Below are 20440 nucleotides of genomic sequence, written 5' to 3'. Positions count from 1 at the left end.
GAAAACATACAAGTTATTGACGACATAGGGCACAAATACCACTCTGAGGTGCCAGAATATTGATGGAAAAAAAAGGACGTGTTAGCATTTGATACCCATCCAAGCGAAAGCATGAGATACTGAGTAACAGCACAACAATGGAAATACCATAGCAAGCTAGTCGAGAGGGGGAAGCTAGACTGATGAATGTTGATCTGTGGCGAAGCGCTGGTAACGAACCTGCAGGTGAGGCGTGCCCACCGCCCTGAGCGTTGGGCCGTCGATGACCTTGAGCGGGTTGTAGTCCAGCCGGAGCACCGTGAGTCTGGGGCAGTGCTCGAAGGCCTGTGGGTCCAGAGAGTGCAGCTGGTTGTACGACAGGTCCAGCAGCTGCAGCGCCATCGGCTCGTAGCGGACGGGACTGTAAGCTCCGCGCAGCACTGTCGGCCGCACGTCCTCCACTGTGGAAAGTCGACACTCAAGCTGAAGTCCAGCCGATAGCAAACAGGAACCAAACCGGCAACACTGGTAAAAGTGTTAGCCAAGCAGTTTAGTGAGCATTTGTTGTGTGAGGAGTTTGCAACGTCGCGAGTCTACACTGCTGGCCACAGCACAGTGTTGAGCCGAGATATGTCACGTTGATCAGCTAAGAGTACGAACCATGCTTTACAGGTGGGCTGCTGTTTCTATTGCGACGTCCTTATCGCAGTTGTAAGTAGCTTTGGTAAGGAAGCGGACAGTGGATGATCATTGAGATATACCATCTAGGCTGTCTTTTATAGTCACTATTTAATTTCAACTGAATTTGCTGTGTCAACAATCAGCTGACATGTTATGATCAACTTGCACGGGAGAGTGCCCCCACAGGTCAAGGTGAGTTCAATGTTGGCAATCGACTGACTGCTGTTTCCAGCTGGAGCACGTTTCTGACACAAGACAGGAAGGCTGCACAAAAGCATACGAATATTTCTCATTACTGTAATTGGATTTTCATGGTACTGTTTTTCAAGAATTTTCTGTTATGACGGTAATTGACAAAACAGAGGTATTACTATGTAACGATAAGTTTAGGCCGTAAGTAGAACAAAGGTCAAGTTGGCTTTCTAAGCTGAGTGTAACACAGTGGACCATCTACACATATCAACAAAATTATAGAAAGAAGCAACATATATCATGTACCATTTTCTGTGTAATACGTAAAGGATGACAAAGCATTTAACTCTGTTACATTAAAGTCTGTGCTGGTGGGACTTGACAGTCAAGGAACAAAATCTAACTACAACAGATTCTTCAGTTTATGCAACAAATTTACATCTCACCTTCGACTACATCTGGAGATGAGAAAGGATTTAATCGAAATGAATCCGTTTCACCAAAACTATTTCCCACATCCTTGGAACAGGTCTTATATTCATTTAAATGGGATGGAAAAAGAATAGCCGCGCAGAGTGAACGCGCGGCTTGGTGCGCCATGTCACTGAGCGCGCGGTCCCTCCCGCCGGAGGTTCGAGTCCTCCAAAATCAAATGGTTCAAATGGCTTTGAGCACTATGCGACTTAACTTCTGAGGTCATCAGTCGCCTAGAACTTAGAACTAATTAAACCTAACTAACCTAAGGACATCACACACATCCATGCCCGAGGCAGGATTCGAACCTGCGACCGTAGCGGTCGCTCGGTTCCAGACTGTAGCGCCCAGAACCGCGCGGCGACTCCGGCTGGCTCGAGTCCTCCCTCGGGCGTGGGTGTGTGTGTGTTGTTCCTAGTATAAGTTAGTTTAAGTAGTGTGTAAGTCTAGGGACCGATGACCTCAGCAGTTTGGTCCCATAGGAATTCACACACATTTGAACATTTGGATAAGGAATACGCGTTAACATCTTACCTGGCCAGCCTTAGATTTGCGTCGGGCCCAGCATAGAATAGAGGAACTGTACGGAGTAAATAGGGCAGGAAGAATGGTATGATCTCTCGAAAACAATAAAAGATCTGTAGTCATCCTTTCCGAGACGGCTGGAAGCTATTTTGAACACCAGCAGTATTTCTACGGGCAGGTACTGTGTTATGTCTTTGGTGTGTTTCCATTTTTTTGTGAACCCTGTGTATGTGAGACCGATTGTGAGAATGGCTTTTACGCTGGTCGAAAATCCGTCAAACCATTTTGTAGCACAGGCCAAGTTGATGTTGGTAAAAACTATTCCATTTATGCCCTGACGTATTGACAGTTCCAGTCAGCCCTGAATCTCGCTTGATCTGTGGGTTGAATCACCGTGACATGGGTTCACGCTTTACGTTGCTGTAATGTTTTCAAATTGCTCCTCTAAGAGTAGCATATTCCCCACGAGTTCATTAGTTCTAGTATGGCCCTCTAATAATTTCATGCCATAATCAGCATTCGGAAGCCTATGATTATAATATTCAGAGAGTTGCGTTTCCTTAAGTAGAACCGCACTTTAGTCTCCTTGTTAAAAATACTTTCCCGTTTCTGTCCTCACCCATCACGAACCTTTGCCGATAAGATAGTACATATGAAATCTCTTCATTGAACGTTCGTCTCCCGTGAACCAAATTTTATTCCCTTATCTTGACTGGAGAAGTTAAAAGTTTGGTCGCCGCCACACCGATTTTTTTAACTAGTCAGATATAAACTGAGGTCGTCTAAACGTCGATTCCTTATACTGATCAAAGATTATTAAATATTAGAATATGCCACTTTCGAGGAAATGCGTATTCGTACTGTTCCATGCAGTTTGAGGTACTTTTTTAGAGTACATTCGTGTCATAATAAACTTTGAATTTGCTATCCTCGCAAGGCAGCTAATGAGAGATTTTCACGATGTCCTCAACGCTCAGAATATTAGAATGACTCTTGAATCTTGCCAAAGGATTTCTAGCCTACTCACGACATGATCTCCTATTTTGAGGCGAAGAAGATAGGGCATTTTTCCGAAATGTAAACTGCGTCCACAGGACCTGGCGAGTCCGGAAATCGAACCCGGGTTCTCCGCATGGTGTTCGGGCGTGCTGGCCGCTCAACTAAGTAGGCTGCCTTGTACTTATTTGTACAGATGAAAACGAGAAGCTTGTGGAGAAAAGCAGCGTTAGTGAGTACTGTCTTACGATAGCAGGGTACTCACACAAGAAACTATGCGAGTGCGGTACCTTGCAGCAGATTGTGGCTGAGGTCCAGTTCGACGAGTCCGGTCAGTTTGGCGAAGGCTCCGTCGTGTATGTCGGCCATACGGTTGTGACGCAGCGACAGGCTGGAGACACCTCTCTGCTCCGGAAGTGGGAACAGCACCTGCAGGAAAAACAGACAATGGTCCAATGTTCCGCATACGTAGGGGCCATTGTAGGTTAGACATCCCACGCCCGGGTTCGATTCTCGGCGGGGTCAGGCATTTTCTCTGCCTCGTGATGACTGGGTGTTGTGTGATGTCCTTAGGTTAGTTGGGTTTAAGTAGTTACAAGTTCTAGGGGACTGATGACCATAGAAGTTAAGTCCCATAGTGCTCAGAGCCATTTGAACCATTTTTTTAGGTTAGACACAATATCAGACTGGGGAAAGATGGAGAAGGAAAACGATCGTGACGACTCCAAGGAACTATCCAGGCATTTCCCGTGAGTGGTGGAGGAAAACCAAGGAAAACTTTAATCTGCATGGTCAGGCGGGGTTCGAACTACCTCCCCTCCAAATGCGAGTCCATTGCACTACCTCGCACGGTGTGAGAAAGGAGAAACGATAACAGCAACAAAGACGGGAAGTCTACCAGAGGAGGAAACGGAAGACTGAGAGAGACAGGCAAAAGGGTCCATACCCGTGTAAAAGGCAAGATGCAGCAAATGCATTGAATTGACCATTACATGGAATAGCAGACACAACAGCTTTTGAAGTTGTGAGGACTTCCTTAATAACACTTCTGTTCATTTACGTTTCAGACGCAATCAAGTACACGATCAAAAGTTTCGGCAAATTCGTATGTAATGCGGAACTGATGACTAGTTGTCACGAGAGGGGGATCCGCCATTATAGTAGGAGGAGGGGGGGGGGTGAGGGTGGTGGTGGTGGTATTGTGTTGTCAGTAGCGCAATAGTAAGAGCAAAGTGGCTCAGCCAGGAGAGCTTTAGTGACTTCTAACGTCGACTGGACACTGGATGTCTCGGTAACAAATCCGTCAGGGACATCTCAATCAATCCAAAGCTGCACAAGTCAAGTGTTGGTGATCTGACTATGGCGACGAAACGCCAAGGAACAATCACAGCTGAAGGAAGAGCAGATAGAGCTGATGTACTGACGGACAGCATCCGCTGATTATTGCAGAGCGTGATTGTAAAAAATAGCATGAAATCAGCGGAAGGAAACACTGATGAGTTACAAAGTGCTTCCACCAATCCAGCTAGCACAGTGATTATGGTACAATTGTCGAGCACCTCCTCGTAAGTCACGCATTTCTTTAGTCAGCACTCTTTGTAAAGACCGACGAATAAATTTGAGTGGTGAACCACACTGTACCCTTTGGCAATCCGATGGAGGGATAAAGATATGGCGAAGGCCTGTAGAACGTTACCTATCACCATGTGCAGTGCCGAAGGTGAAGTACAGAGTAGTTCAGTTAAGGTACGGCCTGCCGTGGTGGCCAAGCGGTATGGACGAGCTGGCATGCTGTCGGCGGATACACTTCAGGAGCTCCTGTAAGAACTGGACTTTAACTACAAGTCGCACGACGACTTAAAAAGCTTTTACTTATTTATTCCTCATAATTTGTTCTTAAAGGAAAAAGAAATTTGCTTTTGGCTTTGAGAAACTTTTTTTTGTTCCAAAAGATTGCTTCTTCGCCAACAAGACGAAGGAGACTCATTTTTGTTTACTGGAAGGAGAAACCAGTATAATTGGAGTCTTTGTTTTCTTTTGAAAAAAGAAAAAAAATTTCCTTATTTATTCCTCACAATTTGTTCTTCAAGGAAAAAGAAAATTGAGTTTGGCTTTGAAAAAAAATCTTTTTTTGTTAAAAAAAAGCGGTTCTGCCGCTACAAAAAAATTTAAAAAAAATTAAAAAAAGAGGGTTACGTACTCTCTGTAAAAAAAAGCAAAAAAAGGGGTAGCGAAAGAAAAAAAAATAAAAAAAGCGGTTAAAGGCGCTACAGTCTGGAACCGCGCGACCGCTACGGTCGCAGGTTCGAATCCTGCCGCGGGCATGGATGTGTGTGATGTCCTTAGGTTAGTTAGGTTCAAGTAGTTCTAAGTTCTAGGGGACTGATGACCTTAGAAGTTAAGTGCCATAGTGCTCAGAGCCATTTGAACAATTTTCGTGGTTGTGGTGTGAACCCCCTGTTGTACATAAGAAACGCTGAATGTGGAGGGATACGAATACATTTTATAGCAGTGTGTGCTGTATACAGTAGAGGAACAGTTCGGGGAAGATGACTTTGTATTAAAATGACATTTTACCCTGCCATAATGCAGCATTTGAGGCGATGGTTCGTGAACATTGCTGAAATGGACTGGTCTGCCCAGAGCCCCGACCTGAATCCATTGGAGCGTCTTTGGGATGATTTAAAACGATGACGCTGCTCCAGACATCACCACCTCTTATTTCAGCTCTTGAGGACGAATGGGCTGTCATTTAGGCACGTCATTGAATGTGTCCCCAGCAGTCTTCAAGTCATAAAGGCGAAAGTTGGATATACCCCATTTTAGTGTCCACGAATAGGTGTCTAGATAAGTTTGATGAGATCGTGTATGTGGTTCAGTGAGTCCATCCAAGCATTTTAATCTCTGCTTATGACACCTCAGGCGACTTTGCAGCGTTTATATAGTGTTTGGGCACCACATCTCACAGGGGCTCACCACTTAGTGTATGGAAAGCATCAAAACGAACTGAGCCTTAGCTCAAAGAATCAGCACGGTTTCGGGAGAAACCATCATGTGGAACACTGCGTGCATTATTCGTACGCGACATCTTGCAAACAGTAGACGCGGGTGAAGAGGTACGTTCCGTCTTCGTAATTACCGCAAGGCGTTTCACACTGTACCACATCCTCGACTGTAGTCATATCCACGAACGATGGCGGTTCGCGCTGGTCGAGACAAGGACGGGGATTGCATTGTTGCCCGTTCCAAGCGACAGTTGCTGCAGCCGTGTGCGCGTGCTCTTCATTTCGTGGAAGCGTGTGTTCTGCAAATTATGTCTCTCGCTTGCTTGTGTAGAATTTGTCATTCGCCACCAACATAAGTCATGACAACTCACAACAAATTGAATAAAAATTCACTAAATAACTCGCTACAGTCATGTTTAATACTCGAACTGCGTACAACATTCACAGCAGAGCGCTCATTAACACTACTCAACGCTCATTGGCTGTCGAAGAACGCGTGACATAGATGCGCAGAATAAGCCTAAATGTGACCGCCATCGTTCGTGACTTCAATTGTAGCTAGTAATCAAAGTTACGACCGAGCGAGGTGGCGCAGTGGTTAGCACACTGGACGCGCATTCGGGAGGACGACGGTTCAATCCCGTCTCCGGCCATCCTGATTTAGGTTTTCCGTGATTTCCCTAAATCGCTTCAGGCAAATGCCGGGATGGTTCCTTTGAAAGGGCACGGCCGATTTCCTTCCTCATCCTTCCCTCACCCGAGCTTGCGCTCCGTCTCTAATGACCTCGTTGTCGACGGGACGTTAAACACTAATATCCTCCTCCTCCTCCTCAAAGTTACGAACACGCATAGTTTTTTTCGAAATGTGTGACACCCAAGATGAATTCCTAACTAATACAACACATTGTTTTACTGGACTGTGAATTTTCTACGGGAAAGAAAGAAAGCGTGACTGGATCTTTAAAGTTGCCAACATCAACAAAAGATTTATTAGACATTGTATTCTAGTAGTTTTGCAAAAATGTAAAATTTCATTTATTCAGGGCTGAATTGCCGTGCTCCATATATAAAACTACTTCTATTTCCTCACGTAACAGTAAATATTAAGAGAGTAGAGCACTTCGTTATAATTTAACTTTTAGGAAAGATTTAATAAATGAACTTTCTCGTAGTACACGAACTAGAACGACATTTCTCCGTCCTTTGAACTGTTTCTCGTTTGACTAGTTTCTAATACTAGGTGACGTGGTAGCCCATACCATCTTCAAAATGTTCAAATGTGTGTGAAATCTTATGGGACAGCTGCTAAGGTCATTAGTCCCTAAGCTTACACACTAATTAACCTAAATTATCCTAAGGACAAACATACACACCCCTGTCCGAGGGAGGACTCGAACCTCCGCCATGGTCAGCCGCACAGTTCATGACTGCAGCGCCCTAGACCGCTCGGCTATACCATATTCCTCTGCCGCCTGTTAAATTCAGAAGAGTAAGCGGAGAGCAGCGTCGCTATGCGACAAAACACAGGTCAATTCAAAATGAATATGAATATGACGATGACAAACGGCTATAAATATTTAATGCGTAGCGATACACTAATAAGTAAGTTCAAATTCTCGATTGTTGCACAAGCACAGTGAACCGCAAACCGGCTCATGCGCGGTGATGCTAAAGTGAAAAGTTCCAGGTCGTGCTCGAAAATGGCGATTCCTATACAGAAAACCTGCTGTGTGTTTTTAACAGTTGTCGTCTTTAAATAGCATCAAGCAAGCCTTTTGATGGACATGATGATGCGGTGTTTTGCTGATGGCCACCTAGATCCCCGGACCTGACAGCTACGGATTTCATTTTATGAGATCTTATAAATGACCTTGTGGGTACGCCGCCTTTGCTAAAAATTATTCCAGGATTCAAAATGTGCATTTGTAATGAACGGAATTATTGACTCAATTTATGCTTCAAAATGTAGGCGTACAGTGGATAACGCTTGGATGTTGTTCGTGTGATGTACAGGAGTCATATAGAACACCTATAAATTATTAACAATAATTATGTTAAGTTTTCTAAGGACTGACGTGGTCAAGAAAGCGGGAGAGCGATATTAATTTTCAATATGAACTTTGTCTAGATCGGGAGTTTATAAAATGTGACCTGTTTCGATTGTGCCAGCAATGATCTTCAGATCATAAAATATTGCTGTGTGTAATACATCACATGTAGAACAAACATTCTGTGTAATTCTTATCGATACATCACTGTATATTAAAGAGTCACAGCTGTTTGTAGTAAAAACGACGCAACACCAGTGTTATTTTTCTAATCCGTCTTCTGAACGGTTGCAGACTTTTCTTGGCCAGGAATGACCTCTTTGCCCGTGGTAGTCTGCTACTTTCGTTATGTACCATTTTGCTTCTGAAGCAGCAGAATTCCTTCACTTGACCTACTTCGTGGTCCCCAATTTTGATAAGTTTACCACTAATCTCATTTCTGCTAACCTTCATTACTTAACGTCTTTCTTAAGTTTCTTTCGGTGTATGGTCATTAGCCTCTCCACCGAATCTTATCATTGAGATACTTTTTCCCTGAATTTGAATCCCCTGAAATTTAATCTTTTATTTTTGTCGTTTCTTCTTCGATTGGACAGTAGGTGCGAAAGACCGAAGGGAAAAATAAGAATAGAAGACCAAGAACGAAGTACTAGGATTAGAAAGGGTATACGAACGAAGTAGTCTTATTAGAAAGGGCATAAATATGCTTTCTATTCAGAGTACTTCGTTCTTGTTCCTTCATTTTTGGTCGGCTGGAGTGGCCGAGCGGTTCTGGGCGCTGCAGTCTGGAACCGCGCGACCGCTACGGTCACAGGTTCGAATCCTGCCTCGGACATGGATGTGTGTGATGCCCTTAGGTTAGTTAGAACTAATTAAACCTAAGTTCTAGGGGACTGATGACCACATAAGTTAAGTCCCATAGTGCTGAGAGCCATTTGAACCATTTTTGAACCTTCATTTTTATTCCCCCCCCCCCCCCTCTTGGTTCCCGTGTGTGTTGAATATTTCTGGTTTTTCCCTATAGCTTACAGCTTGTTCCTTGCGAATTTTGAACACCTTGCACCAATTTACGATTTTACTCACGTCTTGCTTCCATTATTACGCACAACGTCATAACTGCCTCTTGTGTCTTTACTTTTCCTAAAGCCAGCAGACTGATAGTCATCCACTGGATTCTCAGTTTTCTTTTCCGTTCTTCTGTGTATGATTCTTGTCAACAACTCGCACTCATGAGGTGTCAAGGCCATAGTGCGATATTTCTCGCACTTACATGCCGTTGCCTTTGCCCTGACCCTTCCACCAGTCTTCCTAACACCCACGGAGTGCGAGAAGTGGAGGAGTACAGGGACAACCAGAAACACATTACCATGCCTAACAATGCGAGCTGTGTCATCAGTGGCCGTGTCCTCTTGGAACAAGGTATCACTGTAGGGGAACAAAAATCGTAGTCCTATATCATGGGATAGGCCTGATCAGCCAAGACGGGCCATTATCCTTGACAGTAATACGACCTTGCAGAGGAACTATGGCTCCCGGGGAATACTACCATACGGCTGCTCCAAATCACCACCGAACCCCCTCCATGTTTCACTCTCAGCCAGTAGTTGCAGACAGTGTGCAACAACCAACCAACTTTCTTCCATTGCTCGATTATCCCGATTTTATGGTCATTTGCGTCAATGGTGAGTGGTTTTTTGAAATTGTAGCTGGCCCTGTAGTTTTCCGTCTGTGGAGCTCTCCTTGTGTTGTAATGCTGAGAGGGTTCGCATGTGCGGCACTGAAATCTGCAATGTCTTTTGCGGCTGTCGTCCTGTTATTTTTCGTCACAGTCCTCTTTAGTGACCGTCTGCCACACGCTTTCGTCCACGTTGTGACGTAGCGGATGGTGTTTTCCCGCTTCCTTGTATGCAGTATAAATCTTCGAAACGGTGCTCTTGAAACACCAACTCTTCAGCGACCTTGGTTAGGGAAGCACCCACTATAAGAGCACCAACTGTTTGCCCCTGTTGGAATTCATGAAGCTTGGTTTGGCCTGAGGTTTCATTCATCTTCAAGCGCACAGTTCTCCCAGTATTTACATATTTTTGTCCAACGACATGTTCAAGGCCCGCATCTCGTGGTCGTGCGGTAGCGTTCTCGCTTCCCACGCACGGGTTCCCGGGTTCGATTCCCGGCAGGGTCAGGGATTTTCTCTGCCTCGTGATGGCTGGGTGTTGTGTGCTGTCCTTAGGTTAGTTAGGTTTAAGTAGTTCTAAGTTCTAGGGGACTTATGAGCACAGCAGTTGAGTCCCATAGTGCTCAGAGCCATTTGAACCATTTGACATGTTCAGGAAAACTAACGGCGCTTTGTGAGCCGATTTGCAGACGGTTCGTTCTGGCACGTCACGTGAAAGCTGTAATCTAGTCGGTGGTTTTCATCTGGACAGGGTTACAGAAAATGGTGTCCCTCATTCAGGAGCGGCGTTACTGCTAAGCATGACAGCGCCGCCTTCTGTTTGATGACGTAGCGGCAGCGTCGCTCCCCCGTTTCTCCCCCGCGCCTCGCGCGCCACCTCGCTGTGAATCGAACCATTGTGTTACGCGGAGCGGAAAGGCGACCTGTTTCTTCTGTGTAAGAGCACACGCTCACAGGGAGCTAGTAGCCGTGATCGTCTAGTGGTTAGGACATTGCGTTGTGGCCGCAATAACCCAGGTTCGAATCCTGGTCACGGCAAACCGAAGTGCTCTCGTTTTTACTGTATCCTCGTGGTATGATTTTTAAACACTTTCAACAATGTTGAGTGGAATACTGTGTTTTATATTCTGAATATAGCGGGTCTAAAATACGAGGAGAAAAAGTCATCTAAACTTGCGGAAACAGTAAACTGCAGATCGAAGAGCATGAAAGGGAACCAAGAATAAATTTGGAAAGGGAACCAAAGTTCAGAGAGAAAAATAAAATCTAAGAGGTTTGCTGATGACACTGTAATTCTATCAGACGACGAAAGACGTAGGAGAGCATTTCAACAGATTGTATAACGTCTCCAAAAGAGGCTGTTACATCAACATCAACAAAAGTAAAACAATGGAAATGGAATGTAGTCCAGTGAATTCATGGTGTATTCATGGTGGAAAAGTTTCCAAAAATTAATTTCCACCCTCCAAAGCAATAATATTCCTACACCTATCTGCACATCAAGTACCAAATTTATATGTTAACAATTTTTATGATGCTAAATGTAAATAAGTAATGTACTATCATATCCATAGATATTAAAAAAATCTTTGACGTGGAACATCTTTATAATGTAACAGTATTCGCACTAAAATTCACAAAATCAATGTGTCTCTATGCTAGTGTAAAATATATGATTCTTTTCCAGACGTGGGACATCTTCATAATGTTACGATATATCATAGCTTCTTTCACACTCACGCACTTGTAAACAGTTTGTATCTACCAAAACATGTAAAGCATCGTAGAAATGTATTCTGTGACAAATCTAAAGTGCTCATTGACACAAATTTATGTGTACAACGATAGGAATGTGGTAAAAACTACGAACATCATTTCTTGAACGAAAACTATGAAAGCAAATACTACAGACCGACATTTCACGTAAGTCACATTCCAGTGCAAATCTGTATCGCAACCATCTGTGTGGCGTGCTTATAATTACGTATTGTTTATATTTTGCGACCGGCCGCGGTGGCCCAGCGGTTCTAGGGGCTTCTGTCCGGAACCGCGCGACAGTTAGGTTTAAGTAGTTCTAGGGGACTGATGATCTCCCATAGTGCTCAGATCCATTTGAACCATTTTTATATTTTAGGACAACTAATCAATAAAAAAAACGCACCACATGTTCTAATGAAAGCATGAAAGCCGTCTGACGAGGAACTGTATGATTCGAAACCGGTAATGGTACCTTTTGAATAAAGGAACTTAAAAATAGATTTATGGCTGGTTGCTGTCTCAACACCATGAACATTGGTTTTCAAATAACAGCCACGGTCTTCAACCATGTCATCAAATGACAAAATTGCATGGCAAATAACTGCCAGTAAATGTATAAGGAAGATATATGTCTTAATTTCTTCCGACGCTAAAAAAGAACAATATACTCGTATAACACTAACCCAAAGCCTTAAGTGGAACACAGTAAGGCGAAGTATCGAAATATGCAACCTGCTTTAGATTTAGCACTAAGATGCAAAAGACTGATACATGACAAACTATTCAGAATCGGTATGATGGACACACTACTTGTCGGCAGTGAAGCTATCCATAGATATACCTGTAGAAGTGTCAGTCTTACAACTAACATGCTCTGGCAATGCTCGGTAATGATACATCGTGGGACGCGATAAACAACACTGAACTGATAACGCCAAAGTAATTAAGATTCTTAGGAGAAAATAACACAGAAGCAATTCTGATATTAGTACAAACAGCAACTTTTCTAATACAGTTCAGTCTCTAATTTTAGAACTACAGAATAAAATTAGCGCGTGCTAGACACATGTAGAGTTATTTAAACTTGCTATAATGATGTTCCAGCAGCAAAGTATAAAAGGAAGAAAACGTTGCAAGCGATGAAAAAACCGTTGATGTGGACTCAGTTTCGCGCTCAATATATCGTAATTGCTAATGTAAGGCAGTCGTTTCCAATCGCAAAAGTAAATGATTGAGCAGTTCAGAAAAGGTCTAGTTTTATCAGTAATAGATGTTTTAAGCTACTTCCCTACTGTAGAAATATAATGGTTGAGTAAGAACAGCAATTTACCCAGCGAAAAGGATGACTCAACGATGGTCTGTCGTATTTTCGTGCGATCAACCGTTCTTAACGTTTAATGCAGCTCTTGAACCGTGAATTGTGCGAAAACACAATTTTCTTGTGACTTCTTACAAAATGTAAACTTAATATATATTGTATATATGTACATTGTAAATATATATTCATTTTGCTTTTCCACTCGAAACGAAGTACCATAAGGAATTTTACTGAAGGTGGTTGGTTACAGTTTTTACACATGCAAGACAGTTTACTTGTTCTCAATTAAAACATTTTCTTTCTTGAAACGTAACTTTGAGGAATTAAGGTGATATTGCATATTACTTACGGGAACTAACGAGGGAAGTATGTATAGTGTGGACGCGAACTGCGACGAACGTTCTCATGTTCATGGTCGAGACGTTTGCACACCTCGAGATCTTATGCTGGTGGGCAAAGCTTAAAAACGAAAGTAACTTTCGCGTGGTATGTCTGTCATTGCCAAATAACATAGCTCAATGAAACGTGTACCATACACAGAAAGAAACGCTACAGTCTAGTAGAGAAGGTAACTGAACGAAATGCACTGTGAGACGAACACAAATGACATTTTTATTGAAAGACAGTAATTGCACTGAAGTCGCCGCGATTTATGGTGGTCCTCTGGACGTTACACACGACGATACATTATTCTTAATAAGGTGTGTACTCACCACGGAGGACAGTGCATGCTTTTTGTCTCCCACGCTGGCCACGAGGTTGGCAAGGAGTTATTGCGGTAGGACATTAAATTCCTCCCCCAGGGCGGTTACCAAGTACTGAATGGTAGTTGCGTCCATGTGGACGTCCTTGAGTACACCTTCCCAACGCGTGTCACACGTACTCGATGAGACTTCAGCCGCCGGCCGAAGTGGCCGTGCGGTTAAAGGCGCTGCAGTCTGGAACCGCAAGACCGCTACGGTCGCAGGTTCGAATCCTGCCTCGGGCATGGATGTTTGTGATGTCCTTAGGTTAGTTAGGTTTAACTAGTTATCAGTTCTAGGGGACTAATGACCTCAGCAGTTGAGTCCCATAGTGCTCAGAGCCATTTGAACCATTAGACTTCAGCCGGGGATACGGGCAGGCCAATCCATTCGCCAAATATCCTCTCGTTTCAGAGCTGCTCCTTCTGCTCTGTTCGATGCGGTCGCACATTATCACCCTTGAAAAGACGCCCAAGTATAGTGTCACAATAACATTGACCTATGAGTTTACCGCACTCAGCGGTTTCAAGGTCAGTACGTCCATGCAATGTTGTGGCTCCCCGCACCATAACACCTGCACCACCTAAGCGACCATGTTCGACAATGTTCCTAGAATCGGCAAAACCTATTTGTTTGATCATTAACTACACAGCTGGCTAATTTCATTCCTTCTTTTAGTGGTTGTATTCTCACACACAATTGGTGCCTGGCGACAGAATAATCGAAAATCGGTGTATGGGAATGGGAATGCGTCTTCACTTATTCGTAAGTTTTCTAGCCATTCAGAATCTTTCAAATGTTGGTATACAATAATTTTCCAGCAGTGATACTTCGAACTTTTGACAAACCAGATGTTCTAGGCAGATGTAATAAAACTGTCCCACAAGCATAAACTGGCGTAGGTAATATTTTTAAACATCTCTTCTTGAACAGTCTCTTCCTTCTAACTCTTTCGACATGTGTACGGAAATCGAAAGCTCTCTTTATGAATTATTACGACGAAGATACCGCTGATCACGCTGATGAGTCGTAAAGTTGTACAGTTATTTGAAACGACTATCAAAATCTGTTCGCTTAAAGATGACAGCGAAAATCCGTTTCGAACTTCGTTTTCTGCAAGCTGCATCGTATATGAAGGTAGTGTATGTGGCGCTACAGTGACAACGAAAAGTACAAGAGCAGCAGTTGGATGACAGGATCTAGATGTAGTTGTGGAGTCATATAGTGGTTGCGGCGGTGCGCTTCTTCCCGCAGTAGCTCTGCGAATTGACCCACTGCGTCGATGTGTTCACCGGAGCGCAGCGGGCGATTTTTTGCCCCTTGCTGTAGGGTGCGAAGGAGACCAGAAGATGAGGGGAATGTTGAGGTGGAGCAGCAGCAGCCGTGATCGTCTAGTGGTTAGGACATTGCGTTGTGGCCGCAATAACCCAGGTTCGAATCCTGGTCACGGCAAAACTAGCGCTCTCATTTTTATCGCATATCTGTGCAAGTGCTTTTGATGACAATAGATTTCTATAAATAAAACCAACATAACTAGCCGGTGTGATAGTTTACTGGCACGATAGTGGTAGAAAGACTCGCAGTTATCTAAATAAACTGTCATTTTGCAAGTGTATGAGCATATAAATTAGTCTGTCAAAACACTACAGCCGCACAAAAGCAAATAAAAATTCTCAATGAATCACAAGAAATGGCTCCAAATTTCATACTGGGCAACAATCTGGCAGCCAAAATTTTAAAACCTATGTAAGGGATAATCGAGAGATTTTCTCAGTTCATATATTTAGACGAAACAATTCACTAATATGTGATGGAAAAGATTTATTACGAGATTCGTGCTCTATAAGTGGAAACCGATTTCAGATTAACAAAAAATAGATGCAACAATAAAATGCATCTCAAAACACGAACTGAGACACTACCACACAGTCATCAATTCTGTGTGGTTTTATGGGGCTTAAGATTCTACATTCCGAAATGAAATGCTTCCGTCCTCACCCCCCTCCCCCTCTTCACCAGTGCAGCACTTGCACGCTACGTCCCCATTGCTTGCATTACTTGCTGGATGCATTCCAATCTCTGTCTTCCCGTACAATTCTTAAACCCCTACAATTCCCCTAGTGCCAAGGGATTTCCTGATGCCTTACATGTCCTATCATCTTGCGTAATTTTCTTGTCGGTGTTTTCCATATATATGCCTTTTCTCGCCGATTTTGCAGAAAACCACTTATTCCTTATCTTATCACTCCACCTGATTTTAAACATTTTTCTGTAATACCATATCTCAAATGCTTTGATTCTCTTCTGCTACGATTTTCCCCACTGTCCATGGTTCACTACCATGAAACGCTGTGGTCGAAACGTACATACTGAGAATTTTTTTTCCTCAAATTAAAGCCTACGCTGGCCAGGAATGCCTTCTTGGTCGTGCTTGCCTCGTCCGTCGTTGGCTATTTTCTTCCAAGGCAACAGAATTCATTGATTTTTTTTTTTTTTTAACTTGGTGACCACCAATTTTCAAGTTACGTTTCTCGCTGTCTTCAATTCTGCTGCTTCTCACTGCTCTTTTCTTTTTCCGGTTTGCATTCTGTCTATATTCTGCACTCAGTAGGCAGTTCATTCCCTTCAACAGATCCTGCAATTTTTCATCTTCGCTAAGACTAGCAATATCGTCAGCAAAGCTTATCATTGATATCCTTCCACTCTGAATTTTAATCTCACTTTTTAACCTTGCTTTTTATTTCCGTCACTGCTGCTTCAGTGTATAGACTGAACAGTAAAGATAAAAGACGGCATCCGTTTGCAATCAGAGAACTTCGCTCATGATCTTCCAATCTCATTGTTCCCTCTTGGTTCATGTACACACTGTACATCACTTATATTTTTCTCAGAATTTCTACATCCTGCACTATTTCACATTGACGAAAGCTTGTTCTACATCGAGAAATCCTATGAGCGCATCCTGATTTTCTTGTCTGGTTTCCGGTATCAAACGCAACTTTAGAACTGCCTCTCTGGATCTTTACCTATCCTAAGCCATTACCTTAAACCAACCTGATAATAAAGAAAGTGAAAAGTATATCGACAATTTTTCGGTTATGAAAAGCACAGTGTGAAATTATATGGGCATATTAAATGAATGGAAGCAAAATGGTTCAAATGGCTCTGAGCACTATGGGACTTAACTTCTAAGGTCATCAGTCTCCTAGAACTTAGAACTACTTAAACCTAACTAACCTAAGGACATCACACACATCCATGCCCGAGGCAGGATTCGAACCTGCGACCGTAGCGGTCACGCGGTTCCAGAATGAAGCGCCTAGAACCGCACGGCCACACCGGCCGGATGAATGGAAGTAACCAGGTTAATTAGAGGAGTTGTGAAATTCTACAAAACTCGCAGTAAAGCTAATAATGAAACAAGAAAACGGGTCGGTGCAGTAAAAATTGGTCTGAAGGCAGTATGAATAACAGAAATTGACGTACCGGACATAAAAATTTTTGGTCAGGAAATTGACGACTGGACAGTTGGTTAGACAAATAAACACAAAGTGAGTCTAGGAACAACCTGTTGTGCCGAGCGGAAAAGATCCCATTCTGAAAGAATCAAATTAATCTGGTCAGAAAAGGAAGCTGAAACAAAACCCAGAAAAGGCCTCCTGTTGTACATCACGTGCTACAGTGGTATTCAAACGTGGTAAAAAAATTATTAGTCTTCTTTTGCCCTTGTGGGCAGATGACGCGAAACCACTAATTTTATAACACTTCCATGATAAAACAGATGTGCAGCAAAAAGTAACAGTAGGGAATGAGGAATTGTAAGAAGTGTATATTTGAAGATCTGTAAGCCAAGGATGCTCACTGTCACCGAAGCTGTTCACCGTGTATGGCTAGAGGACGCAAGACGCTTTGTAATTGAAGGGGAAATGCTAAAGACTATAAAACACGCGGATTATCAAGCTGTGTTAGCGGAATCAGAAGAGAAACTACAGCAGAGGTTGAAGAGTGTTTCAGTGAGGTGTGAGGAGTATGGGAAAGGCAAAAGGGATGAGCATAAGCAGGAAGCAAGCTCCAGCTAACATATTCTTACATGGGAAAAAGATAAAACAAGTGAAGTCTGTTCTGTACTTGGAAAATTTAATGACATTTAACGGAAGCTGTACAGGAGGAGGACAATATCTGTGGGAAGAAGAGCATTTGAAAAAAAAATGCAGTTATTAACATCTGGAAGCATTCCTATGGAACTGAGGAAAAGGTCTGCTAAATTATAGGATGGAGTGTTCTGTTACACAGAAGTGAATCATGTTGTTGTCTTCAGTCCTGAGACTGGTTTGATGCAGCTCTCCATGCTACTCTATCCTGTGCAAGCTTCTTCATCTCCCAGTACCTACTGCAACCTACGTCCTTCTGAATCTGCTTAGTGTATTCATCTCTTGGTCTCCCTCTATGATTTTTACCCTCCAAACTGCCCTCCAATGCTAAATTTGTGATCCCTTGATGCCTCAGAACATGTCCTACCAACCGGTCGCTTCTTCTTGTCAAGTTGTGCCACAAACTCCTCTTCTCCCCAATTCTATTCAATACCTCCTCATTATTGATTGGCGACTCCATAGTGTCCTGTGCACTACGACCAGATAATGGGTATACTTGGAAGGAGAGACAGCATTGGTCGTGTATTTTTTTTTATTATCGCAAAATCGATTTTCTGTTTCGTAGTGACCATCTTCAGTGCTGTAATATATAACTTAAATTAGTAAGCACTGGTGTCAATAAGCTTACGGCGATCACATAGTCTATGTGATAGAGTCTATGTGATCGCCGTAAGCTTATTGACACCAGTGCTTACTAATTTAAGTTATATATTACAGCACTGAAGATGGTCACTACGTGACCGAAAATCGATTTTGCGATGATAAACAAAAATATACGACCAATGCTGTCTCTCCTTCCAAGTATACCTCCTCATTAGTTATGTGATCTACCCATCTAATCTTCAGCATTCTTCTGTAGCACCACATTTCGAAAGCTTCTATTCTCTTCTTGTCCAAACTATTTATCGTCCATGTTTCACATCCATACATGGCTACACTCCATACAAATACTTTCAGAAACGACTTCCTGACATTTAAATCTATACTCGATGTTAACAAATTTTTCTTCTTCAGAAACACTGTCCTTGCCATTGCCAGTCTACATTTTATATCGTCTCTACTTCGACCATCATCAGTTATTTTGCTCCCCAAATAGCAAAACTCCTTTACTACTTTAAGTGTCTCATTTCCTAATCTAATTCCCTCAGCATCACCCGACTTAATTCGACTACATTCCATTATCCTCGTTTTGCTTTTGTTGATATTCATCTTATATCCTCCTTTCAAGACACTGTCCATTCCATTCAACTGCTCTTCCAAGTCGTTTGCTGTCTCTGACAGAATTACAATGTCATCGGCGAACCTCAAAGTTTTAATTTCTTCTCCATGGATTTTAATACCTACTCCGAATTTTTCTTTTGTATCCTTTACTGCTTGCTCAATATACAGATTGAATAACATCGGGGAGAGGCTACAACCCTGTCTCACTCCCTTCCCAACCACTGCTTCCCTTTCATGTCCCTGGTTCTTATAACTGCCATCTGGTTTCTGTACAAATTGTAAATAGCCTTTCGCTCCCTGTATTTTATCCCTGCCACCATTAGAATTTGAAACAGAGTATTCCAGTCAACATTGTCAAAAGCTTTCTCTAAGTCTACAAATGCTAGAAACGTAGGTTTGCCTTTCCTTAATCTTTCTTCAAAGATAAGTCGTAAGGTCAGTATTGCCTCACGTGTTCCAATATTTCTACGGAATCCAAACTGATCTTCCCCACGGTTGGCTTCTACTAGTTTTTCCATTCGTCTGTAAAGAATTCGCGTTAGTATTTTGCAGCTGTGGCTTATTAAACTGATTGTTCGGTAACTTTCACATCTGTCAGCACCTGCTTTCTTTGGGATCGGAATTGCTATATTCTTCTTGAAGTCTGAGGGTATTTCGCCTGTCTCATACATCTTGCTCACCAGATGGTAGAGTTTTGTCAGGACTGGCTCTCCCAAGGCCGTCAGTAGGTCTAATGGAATGTTGTCTACGCCGGGGGCCTTGTTTCGACTCAGGTCTTTCAGTGCTCTGTCAAACTATTCACGCAGTATTGTATCTCCCATTTCCTCTTCATCTACATTCTCTTCCATTTCCAGAAAATTTTCCTCAAGTACGTCGCCCTTGTATAGACCCTCTATATACTCCTTCCACGTTACTGCTTTCCCTTCTTTGCTTAGAACTTGGTTTCCATCTGAGCTCTTGATATTCATACAAGTGTTTCTCTTTTCTCCAAAGGTCTCTTTAATTTTTCTGTAGGCAGTATCTATCTTCCCCCTAGTGAGATAAGCCTCTACACCCTTACATTTGTCCTCTAGCCATCCCTGCTTAGCCATTTTGTACTTCCTGTCGATCTCATTTTTGAGACGTTTGTATTCCTTTTTGCCTGCTTCATTTACTGCATTTTTATGTTTTCTCCTTTCATCAATTAAATTTAATATTTCTTCTGTTACCCAAGGATTTCTACTAGCCCTCGTCTTTTTACCTACTTGATCCTCTGCTGCTTTCACTACTTCATCCCTCAGAGCTACCCATTCCTTTTCTGCTGTACTTCTTTCCCCCATTTGTGACAGTTGTTCCCTTATGCTCTCTCTGAAACTCTGTACAACCTCTGGTTTAATCAGTTTGTCCAGATCCCATCTCCTTAAATTCCCACCTTTTTGCAGTTTCTTCAGTTTTAATCTACAGTTCATAACCAATAGATTGTGGTCAGAGTCCACATCTGCCCCTGGAAATGTATTACAATTTAATACCTTGTTCCTAAATCTCTGTCTTACCATTATATAATGTATCTGATTCCAGGATTCTTCCATGTGTACAACCTTCTTTTATGATTCTTGAACCAAGTGTTAGTTATTAGTGTTAGCTATTAGTGAATCATAGGCAGTTATAAAGAAAGAAAGAAAGAAAGAAGATATT

The 20440-nt window shown here is 42.7% G+C and overlaps 1 protein-coding gene and 2 non-coding genes across 3 annotated transcripts in view; 2 read left to right on the top strand and 1 right to left on the bottom strand.

Moving 5' to 3' along the window:
- LOC126203380 (chondroadherin-like protein) overlaps nt 1–20440 on the bottom strand; it is a 219421-nt gene that overhangs the window by 105572 nt on the left and 93409 nt on the right. Inside the window, exons 3-4 of the mRNA XM_049937677.1 lie at nt 3138–3276; nt 220–440 (exon numbers count right to left, since the gene is read on the bottom strand). Of these exons, the coding sequence (XP_049793634.1) occupies nt 220–440; nt 3138–3276 (360 nt within the window). The remainder of the gene's footprint in view (nt 1–219; nt 441–3137; nt 3277–20440) is intronic.
- Trnah-gug (transfer RNA histidin (anticodon GUG)) lies at nt 10542–10613 on the top strand. Its single transcript has one exon. It is a non-coding gene; the product is annotated as a tRNA-His (tRNA).
- On the top strand, nt 14775–14846 carry Trnah-gug (transfer RNA histidin (anticodon GUG)). The gene has a single exon. It is a non-coding gene; the product is annotated as a tRNA-His (tRNA).

This window comes from Schistocerca nitens, chromosome 9, assembly GCF_023898315.1.
Source record: "Schistocerca nitens isolate TAMUIC-IGC-003100 chromosome 9, iqSchNite1.1, whole genome shotgun sequence".
Lineage (NCBI taxonomy): Eukaryota > Metazoa > Arthropoda > Insecta > Orthoptera > Acrididae > Schistocerca > Schistocerca nitens.
The sequence above is the reverse complement of the archived record's forward strand: the minus strand, read 5'-3'. Positions and strand labels throughout refer to the sequence as shown.